The following is an 11,259-nucleotide window of genomic DNA, read 5'->3' as shown; positions in this document are numbered from 1 at the left end:
ATTGGCTTTGTTCTTTTCTATCTGTGCTTGCCCTTGCGCTCCAGTCTTGTATGCCACAAACGCATCCCAGTGATCCCTAAGCTTGTTATGCACGTTGAAATCAGGTGTCAAGCCCTTGAGGATGTATCTCTTGTACAAATCTGATTTGTAGCTCTGGAATAGTTCTGCCATTTTCTTCAGGGTCCATTCTTTGCATCTGGGACGATCTGCCTCAGGGATCGTGAATGTCTCCAGCATGGTGGTCCACAACAAGTCCTTCTCTGTGTTAGGGAGAAAGCTATCTTCATCCCCGCATGACCTAGTTCGACGCTAGTACACTATGCTAATGGGGACATTGTCTCTCACGACCCAACCACAATGATTCACGAACTTTCGTCCTATACCTGCCGGGTCTACTGGTTCGCCATCTGGGGCAATCTCAGTAACGATGTGCCTTCCCTCAAGCTTCATCGTGGGACCTATTTTCCCGCGTGGCCTCTTCTGTCCGGCCGACGGTTGACTATCAGTCCCCTCCTCGGTCCCCTCCTGGTTAGCCTCCTAGTTACCCTCATCGTTGCCCTCCTCGTTCAGGTATTGGTTGGGATCCTCGTTCCCCTCATCATCTACCCAGTACTGACTGCTGCCCTCTGCGATCGTGTCTAACAGGATTTGTTCGTCATCGCGGTCTACCATCTGTGCGTGCAAAGAAAAAAAGGACAGTGAGGTCATGGACATCAACATGTACAGCTCATACGTCTAAACCCTACAAGTATACATGTATAATTTGCTAAGTCATTGTTCTCGTTAAGTCGTTAAGTCGCTAAGTCGTCGTTCTCGCTAAGTTGCTAACTCGCTAAGTCGCTAAGTCGTTGTCCGTCAAAGTCGCTAAGTCGTCGTTCGTGAAAGTCGCTAAGTTGCTAAGTCGTCGTTCCTGAAAGTCGCTAAGTCGTCATTCGTGAAAGTCGCTAAGTCGCTAAGTCGTTGTCTGTCAAAGTCGCTAAGTCGTCGTTCGTGAAAGTCGTTTAGTCGCTAAGACGTTGTTCTCGCTAAGTCGCTAAGTCGCTAAGTCGTCGTTCGTGAAAGTCGTTAAGTCGCTAAGTCGCTAAGACGTCGTTCTCGCTAAGTCACTAAGTCGTCGTTCGTGAAAGTCGTTAAGTCGCTAAGTCGCTAAGACGTCGTTCTCGCTAAGTCGCTAAGTCGTCGTTCGCTAAAACGTTCTCGTTCAAACGTTCGATCGTGGAGTCGGCGATGGAATCGGCACGCCGCGGCGGCGGCGGTGGCGGCGGCGGTGGAGTCGGCACGCGGCGGCAGCGGCGGTGGAGTCGGCAGCGGCGGTGGCGGCGGCGGTGGAGGTGGAGGTGGAGTTGGCGCGCGGCGGTGGCGGCGGCGGAGGTGGAGTCGGCACGCGGCGGCGGCGACGGCGGTGGAGGTGGAGGTGGCGCGCGGTGGCGGTGGTGTCGGCGCGCGGCGGCGGTGGAGGTGGAGTCGGCGCGCGGCGACGGTGGTGTCGGCGCGCGGCGGCGTCGGCCGGCGGTGGAGTCGGCGACGACGATGGCGGCGAGGTCCGGTCGGCCAGCGCGTGTCAAGATCGATCGAGAGAGAGAGAGCATGCGAGATCGGAGGCACAAGATTTGCGCCCCTCACCTTGAGGGAGGCAACGCTGCCGGTGGCGTTCGCGAGGGCGGATGAGCGCGGCAAACACGACGACGACGACGGCGGAGGCAGCTGCGACGTCTGGGGCGGTAATGGCGCGGGAGGAAGAAGATCGATCGTGGAGAAGTCTAAGTGTGGCGCGGGGAAGCCGATGCAGTGGATATTTATACCCGGTAATCTTTTGTCCCGGTTCGTGGCTTCAACAGGGACTAAAGATATCTTTAGTCCCGGTTAGTAGTAACAACCGGGAGTAAAGATTTGTTGTTTACTCCCGGTTGTTACTACCAACCGGGACTAAAGATATCTTTAGTCCTAGTTGAAGCCACAAACCGGGACAAAAGATGTTTTCCCTCTATTCCAAAATTTGTATTGGTCCCGGATACTGTTAATAACCGGGACTAAAGATGTGTACACAAAACCAAGATGTGTACACAAAACCGATTTATGGCCTTATTAAATTGTCTTACAAGTCGAAATAAATACCAGTAAATCCAATATAATTAGCACATGGCTGATTTATATGGTTTCAAAGTTCAAATAAATACCAAAATCGTACGTAATTTACGTATGGCCGAATTAAATGTTTTCAAAATTTTAATAAATAGAAATAAACAGGATATGCCTAAGTAAATGGTCTCAAAGTATAAATAAATAGAAATAATCATTTATAATTAACATAAGGCCAATTTAATTATATTCAAAGTGTAAATAAATAGAAATTATCATTTATAATTAAGATATGGCCTACTTAATTGTTTTCAAAGTGGAAATAAATACCAATAATCAGTTACAAATAACATATTGCCTAATTAATTGTATTCAAAGTGTAAATAAATGGAAGTAACCATTTATAAATATCATATGGTTGAAAAATAGTAATACATTACAAATTAAGCAGTTGAGAATAATATATTGATCCAAATTGTTCGACTTTCAATACAATACAAATAATTTACATCTTCCATCAAACAACCTAGGTCACTGTCTTCCTCACGTACTTTCTCCTCACTATTGTTCCTTCGCTATGATCGTTGCGTGAGTACGGCGTGTCCTCCTTTGATAGTATGATGCTCGGGTCAACCGTCACTGCAAATGGAGGTTGCCCCTCAAATAGATCGTAATTTTCGTCAGTCTTATCCTCGACTCCAATGATTTTCCTCTTTCCTGGGAGAACAACATGGCGTCTTGGCTCATCGGGCCCTTTCCCCTTCTTTGGTTTGCTATCCATGTCCTTCACGTAAAAAACTTGCGTTACATCATTGGCTAGAACGAATGGTTCATCTGAGTATCCTACCTTGTTTAGGTCAACCGTTGTCATCCCGCTGTCATCAATCGTTACGCCTCCACCAGTCAGCCTAACCCATTGGCACCGAAACAGAGGGACCTTCAGGGGTCCATACTCTAGTTCCCAAATGTTGTCGATGACACCGTAATACGTGCTAGTTGGACCATCATGTCCTATGGCATCGATACGAACACCACTGTTCTGGTTCGTGCTCTTTTTGTCTTGGGCTCTTGTGTAAAAAGTGTATCCATTGATTTCATAACCTTGGAATGTAGTTACCGAGCCGGAGGGTCCCCTAGCCAAGAAGGCTAGTTGTCGGTCAATCGTCTCGTTACCCAGGAGGTGTTCTCGCAGCCAAGCGGGGAAAGTATCAATATGATGGCGTGTAATCCAGGCATCGGACTTGCCACTGCTTTCTGAGCGAACAATCGCAAGGTGCTCATCAATGTAAGGAGCAACCAACGAAGATTGTTGCAAAACCGTGAAATGTGCTTTACGGAATAAATCGTTGTCTACAGTTATAATTGCTCTCCTTCCAAGTGTGCCCTTTTCCCGTAGTCTCCCCTCATGGATTGATTCGGGTACCCCGATTGGCTCGAGGTCTTCAATAAAATCTACGCAGAACTCAATGACCTCCTCTGTTCCATACCCCTTCGCGATGCTTGCTTCCCGACGAGAACGGTTACGAACGTACTTCTTTAGAACGCCCATGTACCTCTCGAAAGGAAACATGTTGTGTAGGTACACAGGACCGAGAATACCGATCTCTTTTACAAGGTGGCACAGAAGATGAGTCATTATATTGAAGAATGACGGTGGAAAGATCAACTCAAAGCTGACAAGGCATTGCACCATGTCATGCTGAAGGGCGGCTAAACTTTCTGAATCGATGACTTTCTGTGAAATTGCGTTAATGAAAGCACAAAGCTTCGTTATTGTTGCTCGCACATTATCAGGAAGGATACCACGAATTATAACAGGAAGCAGCTGTGTCATAAGCACGTGACAGTCATGAGACTTTAGGTTTGTGAACTTCTTATCCTTCGTGCTTATTATTCTCTTTACATTGGAGGAGTATCCGGACGGTACCTTGATGCTCTCTAGGCATTGAAACATACTCTCCTTATCTTCCTTGCTTAGGGTGTAGCTCTCCGAACTTAAGTAATGGCTTCCTTTCTCGTTCGGTTCCGGATGAAGGCCGTCGCGTTGTTCCATATGCTTGAGATCATTGCGTGCTTCGAGTGTATCTTTGGACTTCCCATATACGTCTAAGAAGCCCAGCAGGTTTACGCAAAGGTTCTTAGTGAGGTGCATCACGTCGATTGCGTGGCGAACGTCCAAGACTTCCCAATAGGGTAGCTCCCAAAAAATAGAGTTTTTCTTCCACATCACCGCGTGACCATCTTCCTTCTCTATAGGTTGGCTGCCAGGCCCCTTTCCAAATACTACTTTCAGATCCTTCACCATTTCGAACACTGCTTTCCCGTTGCGATGTTTAGGCTTAGTACGATGGTCTGCCTTCTGTTCGAAGTGCTTGCCTTTTTTCCGTATAGGGTGGTTTGCAGCAAGGAATCGACGATGGCCCATGTACACAACCTTCCTGCAATGCTTCAGATAAGTACTTTCAGTTTCATCCAAACAGTGAGTGCAAGCGTTGTACCCCTTGTTTGATTGTCCGGATAGGTTACTTAGTGCAGGCCAATCGTTAATTGTAACGAATAGCAACGCTCGTAGGTTAAATTGCTCCTGCTTGTCCTCATCCCACACGGGGACGCCCTCTTTCCTCCACAACACTTTCATATCTTCAACCAATGGTCTTAGGTACACATCAATGTCGTTACCAAGTTGCTTCGGGCCTTGAATAATAATCGGCATCATGATGTACTTCCGCTTCATGCATAGCCAAGGGGGAAGATTGTAGATGCACATGGTGACTGGCCAGGTGCTATGGCCACTGCTCATCTCTCCAAACGTATTCATTCCATCCGTGCTTAAACCGAACCTCACGTTTCGTGCATCCTCGCCGAAGTCTTTAAATGTTCTGTCGATATTTCGCCACTGCGACCCGTCAGCGGTGTGTCTCAGCATCCCATCCTGTTTACGTTCTTCTGCGTGCCACCGCATCATTCTAGCATGTGATTTGTTCCTGAAAAACCGCTTCAGCCTTGCTATTATAGGGAAATACCACATCACCTTAGCAGGAATTCTCTTCTTCAAAGGCTGTCTGTCAACTTCACCTGGATCATCTCGTCTTATCTTGTATCGTAGTGCTTTGCAAACAGGGCATGCTTCCAGGTTTTCGTACTCACCGCGATACAGGATACAGTCGTTCGGACACGCGTGAATCTTCTGTACTTCCAGACCTAGAGGGCAGACTGTCTTCTTAGCTTCGTACGTACTTTCGGGCAATTCGTTCCCCTCCGGAAGAATGTTCTTTACGAGTTTCAATAACTCGCCAAATGCCTTGTCACTCACACCATTTTTAGCCTTCCATTGCAAGAATTCTAGGATTGTACTCAACTTTTTGTAGCCCTTCTCGCAACCTGGGTACAACGCTGTTCTATGGTCCGCTAACATGTGCTTCAGTTTCTGCACCTCCTTTCCACTTTCGCAGTCCTCCTGTAAGTCCCGCAATATTTGACCAAGTTCATCAGCACCGTCATTCCCTTCAACATCCAGCTCCGCCTCGCCCATTGTGTTTTCTTCAAATCCGCCATACTGAGCCCAGTCCGGAATGTTCTCATCTTCTACTTCATCTTCTTCCATTGCAACCCCAACCTTTCCGTGCGAGGTCCAACAATTGTAGCTACGCATGAATCCCCACTGAAACAGGTGGGCATGAATAGTTCGTGTGGTGGAATACTCCTTCTGGTTTTTGCACTTGTCGCATGGACAACTTATAAAACCGTTACGCTTGTTATCATTGGCCACACCCAAAAAATAATGTACGCCGTCAATAAACTCTTTCGACCGCCGATCCGCGTACATCCATTGCTGATCCATCTATATGAAAAACATATAAATCGTAATTATACAAAATCCAAGATTTACAAAGTAATTACATAATAATACAATAATTGAATATAATTATTCATACAATTAATCATTATTATTAAATTCATTGTACATATTTTTCATGTTTTAATTACATTATAAACAAATATTTAATATGTTTTTATTATTTTAATATTAAATTAGCTTAGTTTTATAATTTCATACAAAATTATATGTAATTATTCAAACAAGTATTTATAATCTTCTTTATTCCCTACACACACTTTCTCTCTCATCATCTTCCATCACATTTTCTAGAGGGAAAAATATGTAAAAAAAAATAGCTCCAAATGTAGATGCTAAGCAAAACAAAGAGTAGGATGAAGTTGCTAACCTTTTGAAGACCTCAAATTTGTATATTACCACCAAAAAAATTTACTTAAAATTTTGACAGCACCTCCCTCCCTCAAAGCTTAATTTTGAAGCAATGGCTCGGGCTGGAGGAGGAAGAAGGGGTATATAAAGCTGTGCAACTTTAGTCCCGGTTTGTAACACCAACCGGGCATAAAGATCTCAAATCACTTTAGTCCCGGTTTGTATTACCAACCGGGACTAAAGATCTTTAGTCCCGGTTGGTAACACGAACCGAGACTAAAGATCCCAAGCCCCCCTGACATAGGTCTGACATGCCCTGTCAGGAGGCGAACCGGGACTAAAGACCAACCGGGATTAAAGATCCCTTTGTCCCGTTGAAGTAATAAACCGGGACTAATAAGCCACTTTAGTCCCGGTTCGTTTTGGAACTGGGACTATTGTGGAACCGGGACTATTTCGTTTTAACCAATGAACATTAAACTCTACTCAAGATATATGATAAAATGAGCACAATACTGAATAGGCAAAGTAATTTTGTTAAATGGTAGAAGTAACTAAGCTCTACAATGAAAGTAACTTTTTATAGTATTAGAAATAATTATATATATGTGTTATAGAAATATCTTCATAGGTAAGGTGTAGATTCACAAGTAAATACATGACTTTTTTATTTGAGGTAAACCCAACACCATGGTACGAAATAAACAAATTGACTCAAATTTTTGAAAATTTTCAACATCTGAATATATACCCAGGTACAAGAGTTTGATTCATACCTGTGCTTAGCAACAAAACAATTCATATTCAACTTTGTTTCACAATCCATTATTACATACCTAACTAATTATATGTTTAGATGGTATGTACCTAGAATCAAAATCTAAAAAAAAAAAATCAAATTTAGTTCAAACTTGTTAGTAACAAAAGTTAATAATCGCACCTAAACATTTTTTTAAAAAATTCATAGTCATTTAAATTGGATATATACTCAATCTTGGAGCCCGAGCACTATGGTGCCCCAGTTAATTTTACTATAAAGTAATATTTAGAAAATAGAAGTAACTATTTACGGTATTAGGGGTAACACTTCATAATATTAGAAGTTAACACTTTTAGAGGAAAGTAACTGAAACATATAACTAACTTTTTACAGTATTATAACTAACTACTTTGCTAGAGGAAAGTAACTCTTTATGGTATTAAAAGTAACTATATTGCTATAGGGATATAACTCTTCGTAGTATCCGAAGTAAGAACACTGCTACAGAAGTAAATAATATGAATATATTCAATATTGTACTCGTTTTGTCATCTTAAAAACAATATACTGTTTAAAAGATATAAGTCATAAAAGATTTTAAACGTGCGTCGGAAACAAAGAATGCGAATATAGTGAGATTAATTAAGTATTAGCCTAAAAAATTTTAAAAATAGATTAATATGTTTTTTAAAGCAACTTTCATATAGAAAATTTTTTAAAAAAGTAGACCATTTAGCAGTTTAAAAAGCGTGCGTGTAAAAAATGAGGAAAGTGAGTTGGGAAAGAGTTGAAAAGAACACAAGCTAAAAGTAAGTACTAGTGCAATGGTGCTAGACTCTGTTAGCACGTGACCGCATGGTGCTAAAACTGAAAGTGCACTGTGACAAGCCCTTCTTTTTAATAAAGCTGTGCTGGGGAAAGACGCACGATGTTTCTATTTTTTGCATGTACGTTGCCTCGCTGCTTAGGACTAAAGTGCTATCACTCGTGCTATAGTTGCTTCCTATTGTATATTGTATTTTCCAGCATATTCCTTATGGGATATGGATGCACATCATGTTTTCTTAGTAAATTACATTTTGCATTTGATAAAACGCATTGTGTTTCACTTTACATCAAGTTTAACATATAATTTTAGTTTACACCAAATTATTGATTTGTAAGTTGTATTTAACACTAAGATGCATCATCGAATGTAGAATATTGTAAAATCTTAAAAAAAACAATGTGAAATATAGTCTAAATTCAAGAAGTATCAAATATTCTACTCATATTTTACAAGATTTCCCTTCAATAATATAACGCAACCTAGTGCAAAGTGAAACTTATTTGGATATACCAGCTGTAAAGTGAAAATATGTGCTAAACCCAATACAAAGTGAAACAATGTAATCTCTACCAGGTGTAAAGTGCAATTTACTCATATTTTTATGAAGTTTCTGCACCTAATCCCTCCGCTTCACAATGTAAGTCATTATAGTATTTCCTACATTCATATCAATGTTAATGAATCTAGACATATATATCTAAATAGATTCATTAACATCAATATGAATGCGGAAAATGCTAGGATGACTTATATTGTGAAACAGAGGGAGTAGTACATATAGATCAAAATAGGAAAAGGCAATGGGCAGATGCAAAAATGTCAACTCATAGATTATTGCATACGCCCATGAACACCCATTAAAGGTATAACGGAAGTTCAAGTTAAATTCCAGCGTATTCATTTTGGAGATATGCGCACATGTTTTTATAAAGTTTCTACAAGCAAGTACAGATCAAAATAGGAAAAGGCAATAAGCAATCGCAAAAATTTTAACACAGATTATAGCATACGCCCACGAACACCCTTGCAAAGTATAACAGAAGTTCAAATCTTGGTGGTAACAAACCATTATTCTAGAGTAAATTTCACAAAACTATAGGCATTTAACACAAATTATCACAAAACTACATATTTAAGAGCATGTTTCACAAAACTATAGATTTAGTGTCTCAGTTTATCACAAAACTCCAGGTACTTTGTACAATCTATCACAGAACTATAGATTTAAAAATTTATTTCACAAACATATAGATTTAGTGTCTTCATTTATCACAAAACTACAAATTTAGTGTATCCATTATCATAAAATTATAGGTTTTAACAATGCTACAACCTGCAGTTTTGTGATAATGAAGACACTAAACCTGTAATTTTGTGATAAATGAAAATATTAAATCTGTTGTTTTATGAAATAAGTTAGTTTTGTGATATATTGTGCAAAGTACATGTAGTTTTGTGACATATTGTGCAAAGTACATGTAGTTTTGTGATAAACGAATACACTGAATCTATAGTTATGTGAAATAAGCTCTTAAATCTGTAGTTTTGTGATAGATCGTGTAAAGTATCTATAGTTTTACGAAATTTACTCATTATTCTACTACCAACGACCAATTACCAGCGTATCCGATGAACAATTCAAATTAAAATTTAAAATCCTATGAAGTCATATGCAAGCGCATTTGTAATGGAGAAAAGAAGAAAGCTCCAAAAGGAGAGGCACATTCACTGGGAAAGAAAAAGCAGAAAATAAATGAAAAGTTCGTTGCCTTTCACTGTCCCTGAGTAAAATCTTATAGCTGAACTATATTGAAAGTCAATGACAAAGTTTAGGTTTCATGCCATAATTTTTTTTTCTTGTTTATTATGCAGTTAATATTTTTATGGTCTTATATGCATTAATGCATTTTATATACTGGATCTATGAAAAATTGAACTCAACAAACATGTGTTTACCATTGGGTTATAATAACAAGCATGAGTAAAGTGTTCCTAGACTTCTCTTCTTGTAGTGCCTAGCCGACCGCTCTTAGTTATATAGTAGAGATAAAGATAACCTACACATAAGACTTCTATTATTGAGAATTGATATAACCAAATTGGTTGGCAGATGGAAACGGGCAACACCAAACATAATTAGCCTCTTTTACCATTATTTCCAAGCCTAACAGCTAATTTTTCAAACATATTGACTATGCTGTTAAGTTATGTGCCACTTGTACTACTTACCAAAGAAAATAATAGTATTGGCTATTACAAAAAGAAGTGCTTTGGATGGTTCCATCGTTAATATAAAAAAACAACTTATTTAGCTGCCTGTCAATTTTTTCTTCGATAGATGGATCTTTTTCTAAGATTGCTCTTATTATATACGGTATAAAATAGGAAACTTTAATTTTAAAATTTATCTTGATTTGGAACAACTCCCTGTCATGAGCATTGAAACCATCTATCCATAAGTTATTCCATTCTAGACACATGGTGATCTCAATTTACAAGATTTAAAACTGAAAAAAAACCAAGTAAAACTTCCGCCAGCGGCCAACAAAATTGAACTGTGATCACATTCAGAAGATCTATGAGATACACAAGAATGCAGCAGCGATCACAGGACGCGGATTCCTGAACTCGCTTTACACTTTTCACCAAGCGTTAGCAGGCAGCAGCAGTAAAGTTTCACTATGGAGTGTATACGTCACTATATATATACTTTAGATTGTCAATTTCTTTTCAGAATTCTTCATAACCGTTTACATTGCATTTAAGAGAACAATAATACACGTGAGAGTATATCCTTTGAGATATTAGAATCCATTCTTGAGTCGATTTTCTCATTCTAAGGAGGACATCCTCGATAAGAGAATCAACAAAAAAAAAAAAAACACTAATCTGACCGTACAGAGGTGATGATTAGGCACATAGGCTAAAGCCGCAAGGGGCTCCTACTCCTACAGATGCATGGGCCCAACCACTCTAACCAAAACTGCCTTGAATAAATCCACGTGCAACAATAATATAACAATGCATTCCCTCTCCTAACCTGCATTGCTAAAACACTACTGAACATATATAAAAAAATACACTGGTGAACTTAAATAAACAGAAGACTTGTACATATAGGTAGTACATAGGACTGACCTAAACTAAATTGACTAGTCCACACTAGGAATGGGAGCATGGGCAAAACTAGCTGTGGCCCTTGGCCCAGCATAGCCCTCCGAACTTTGTGCTACCTTTCCATTTTGCACTGGATTTAGCAAAGTTTCATAATTTTTATGCCGAGATTTGAGAAATCTGAATACATCCACATACCTTTGCAGATTTGGCTGAACCGCTGAACCACTAAGAGCGTGCAGGGAGGCGCTTGATAGAGGCATCCACTGT

The 11,259-nt window shown here is 40.3% G+C and overlaps 1 protein-coding gene across 1 annotated transcript; it reads right to left on the bottom strand.

Annotated features, from left to right (window-relative positions):
• Nucleotides 1–2,605: 2,605 nt before the first annotated feature.
• LOC127773504 (uncharacterized) lies at nucleotides 2,606–5,920 on the bottom strand. The gene is made up of 3 exons (XM_052299587.1): nucleotides 4,235–5,920; nucleotides 3,866–4,093; nucleotides 2,606–3,613 (listed from the first exon to the last, which is right to left on the bottom strand). The coding sequence occupies exons 1-3, from the start codon at nucleotides 5,918–5,920 to the stop codon at nucleotides 2,606–2,608; spliced, it is 2,922 nt and encodes a 973-aa protein (XP_052155547.1).
• Nucleotides 5,921–11,259: the final 5,339 nt, after the last annotated feature.

The sequence above is a fragment of the Oryza glaberrima genome, chromosome 5 (assembly GCF_000147395.1).
Source record: "Oryza glaberrima chromosome 5, OglaRS2, whole genome shotgun sequence".
Classification (NCBI taxonomy): Eukaryota; Viridiplantae; Streptophyta; class Magnoliopsida; order Poales; family Poaceae; genus Oryza; species Oryza glaberrima.
This window is presented reverse-complemented; position numbering and strand designations above follow the sequence as displayed.

Coding starts and splice junctions, on each gene's coding strand:
- LOC127773504 (XM_052299587.1), bottom strand. CDS start 5,920: ATGGATCAGCAATGGATGTACGCGGATCGGCGGTCGAAAGAGTTTATT. Junction 4,094..4,234: donor ACGTTCGCCACGCAATCGAC/GTGATGCACCTC, acceptor GAACCGAACGAG/AAAGGAAGCCATTACTTAAG. Junction 3,614..3,865: donor GTGGTATCCTTCCTGATAAT/GTGCGAGCAACA, acceptor GGCGTTCTAAAG/AAGTACGTTCGTAACCGTTC.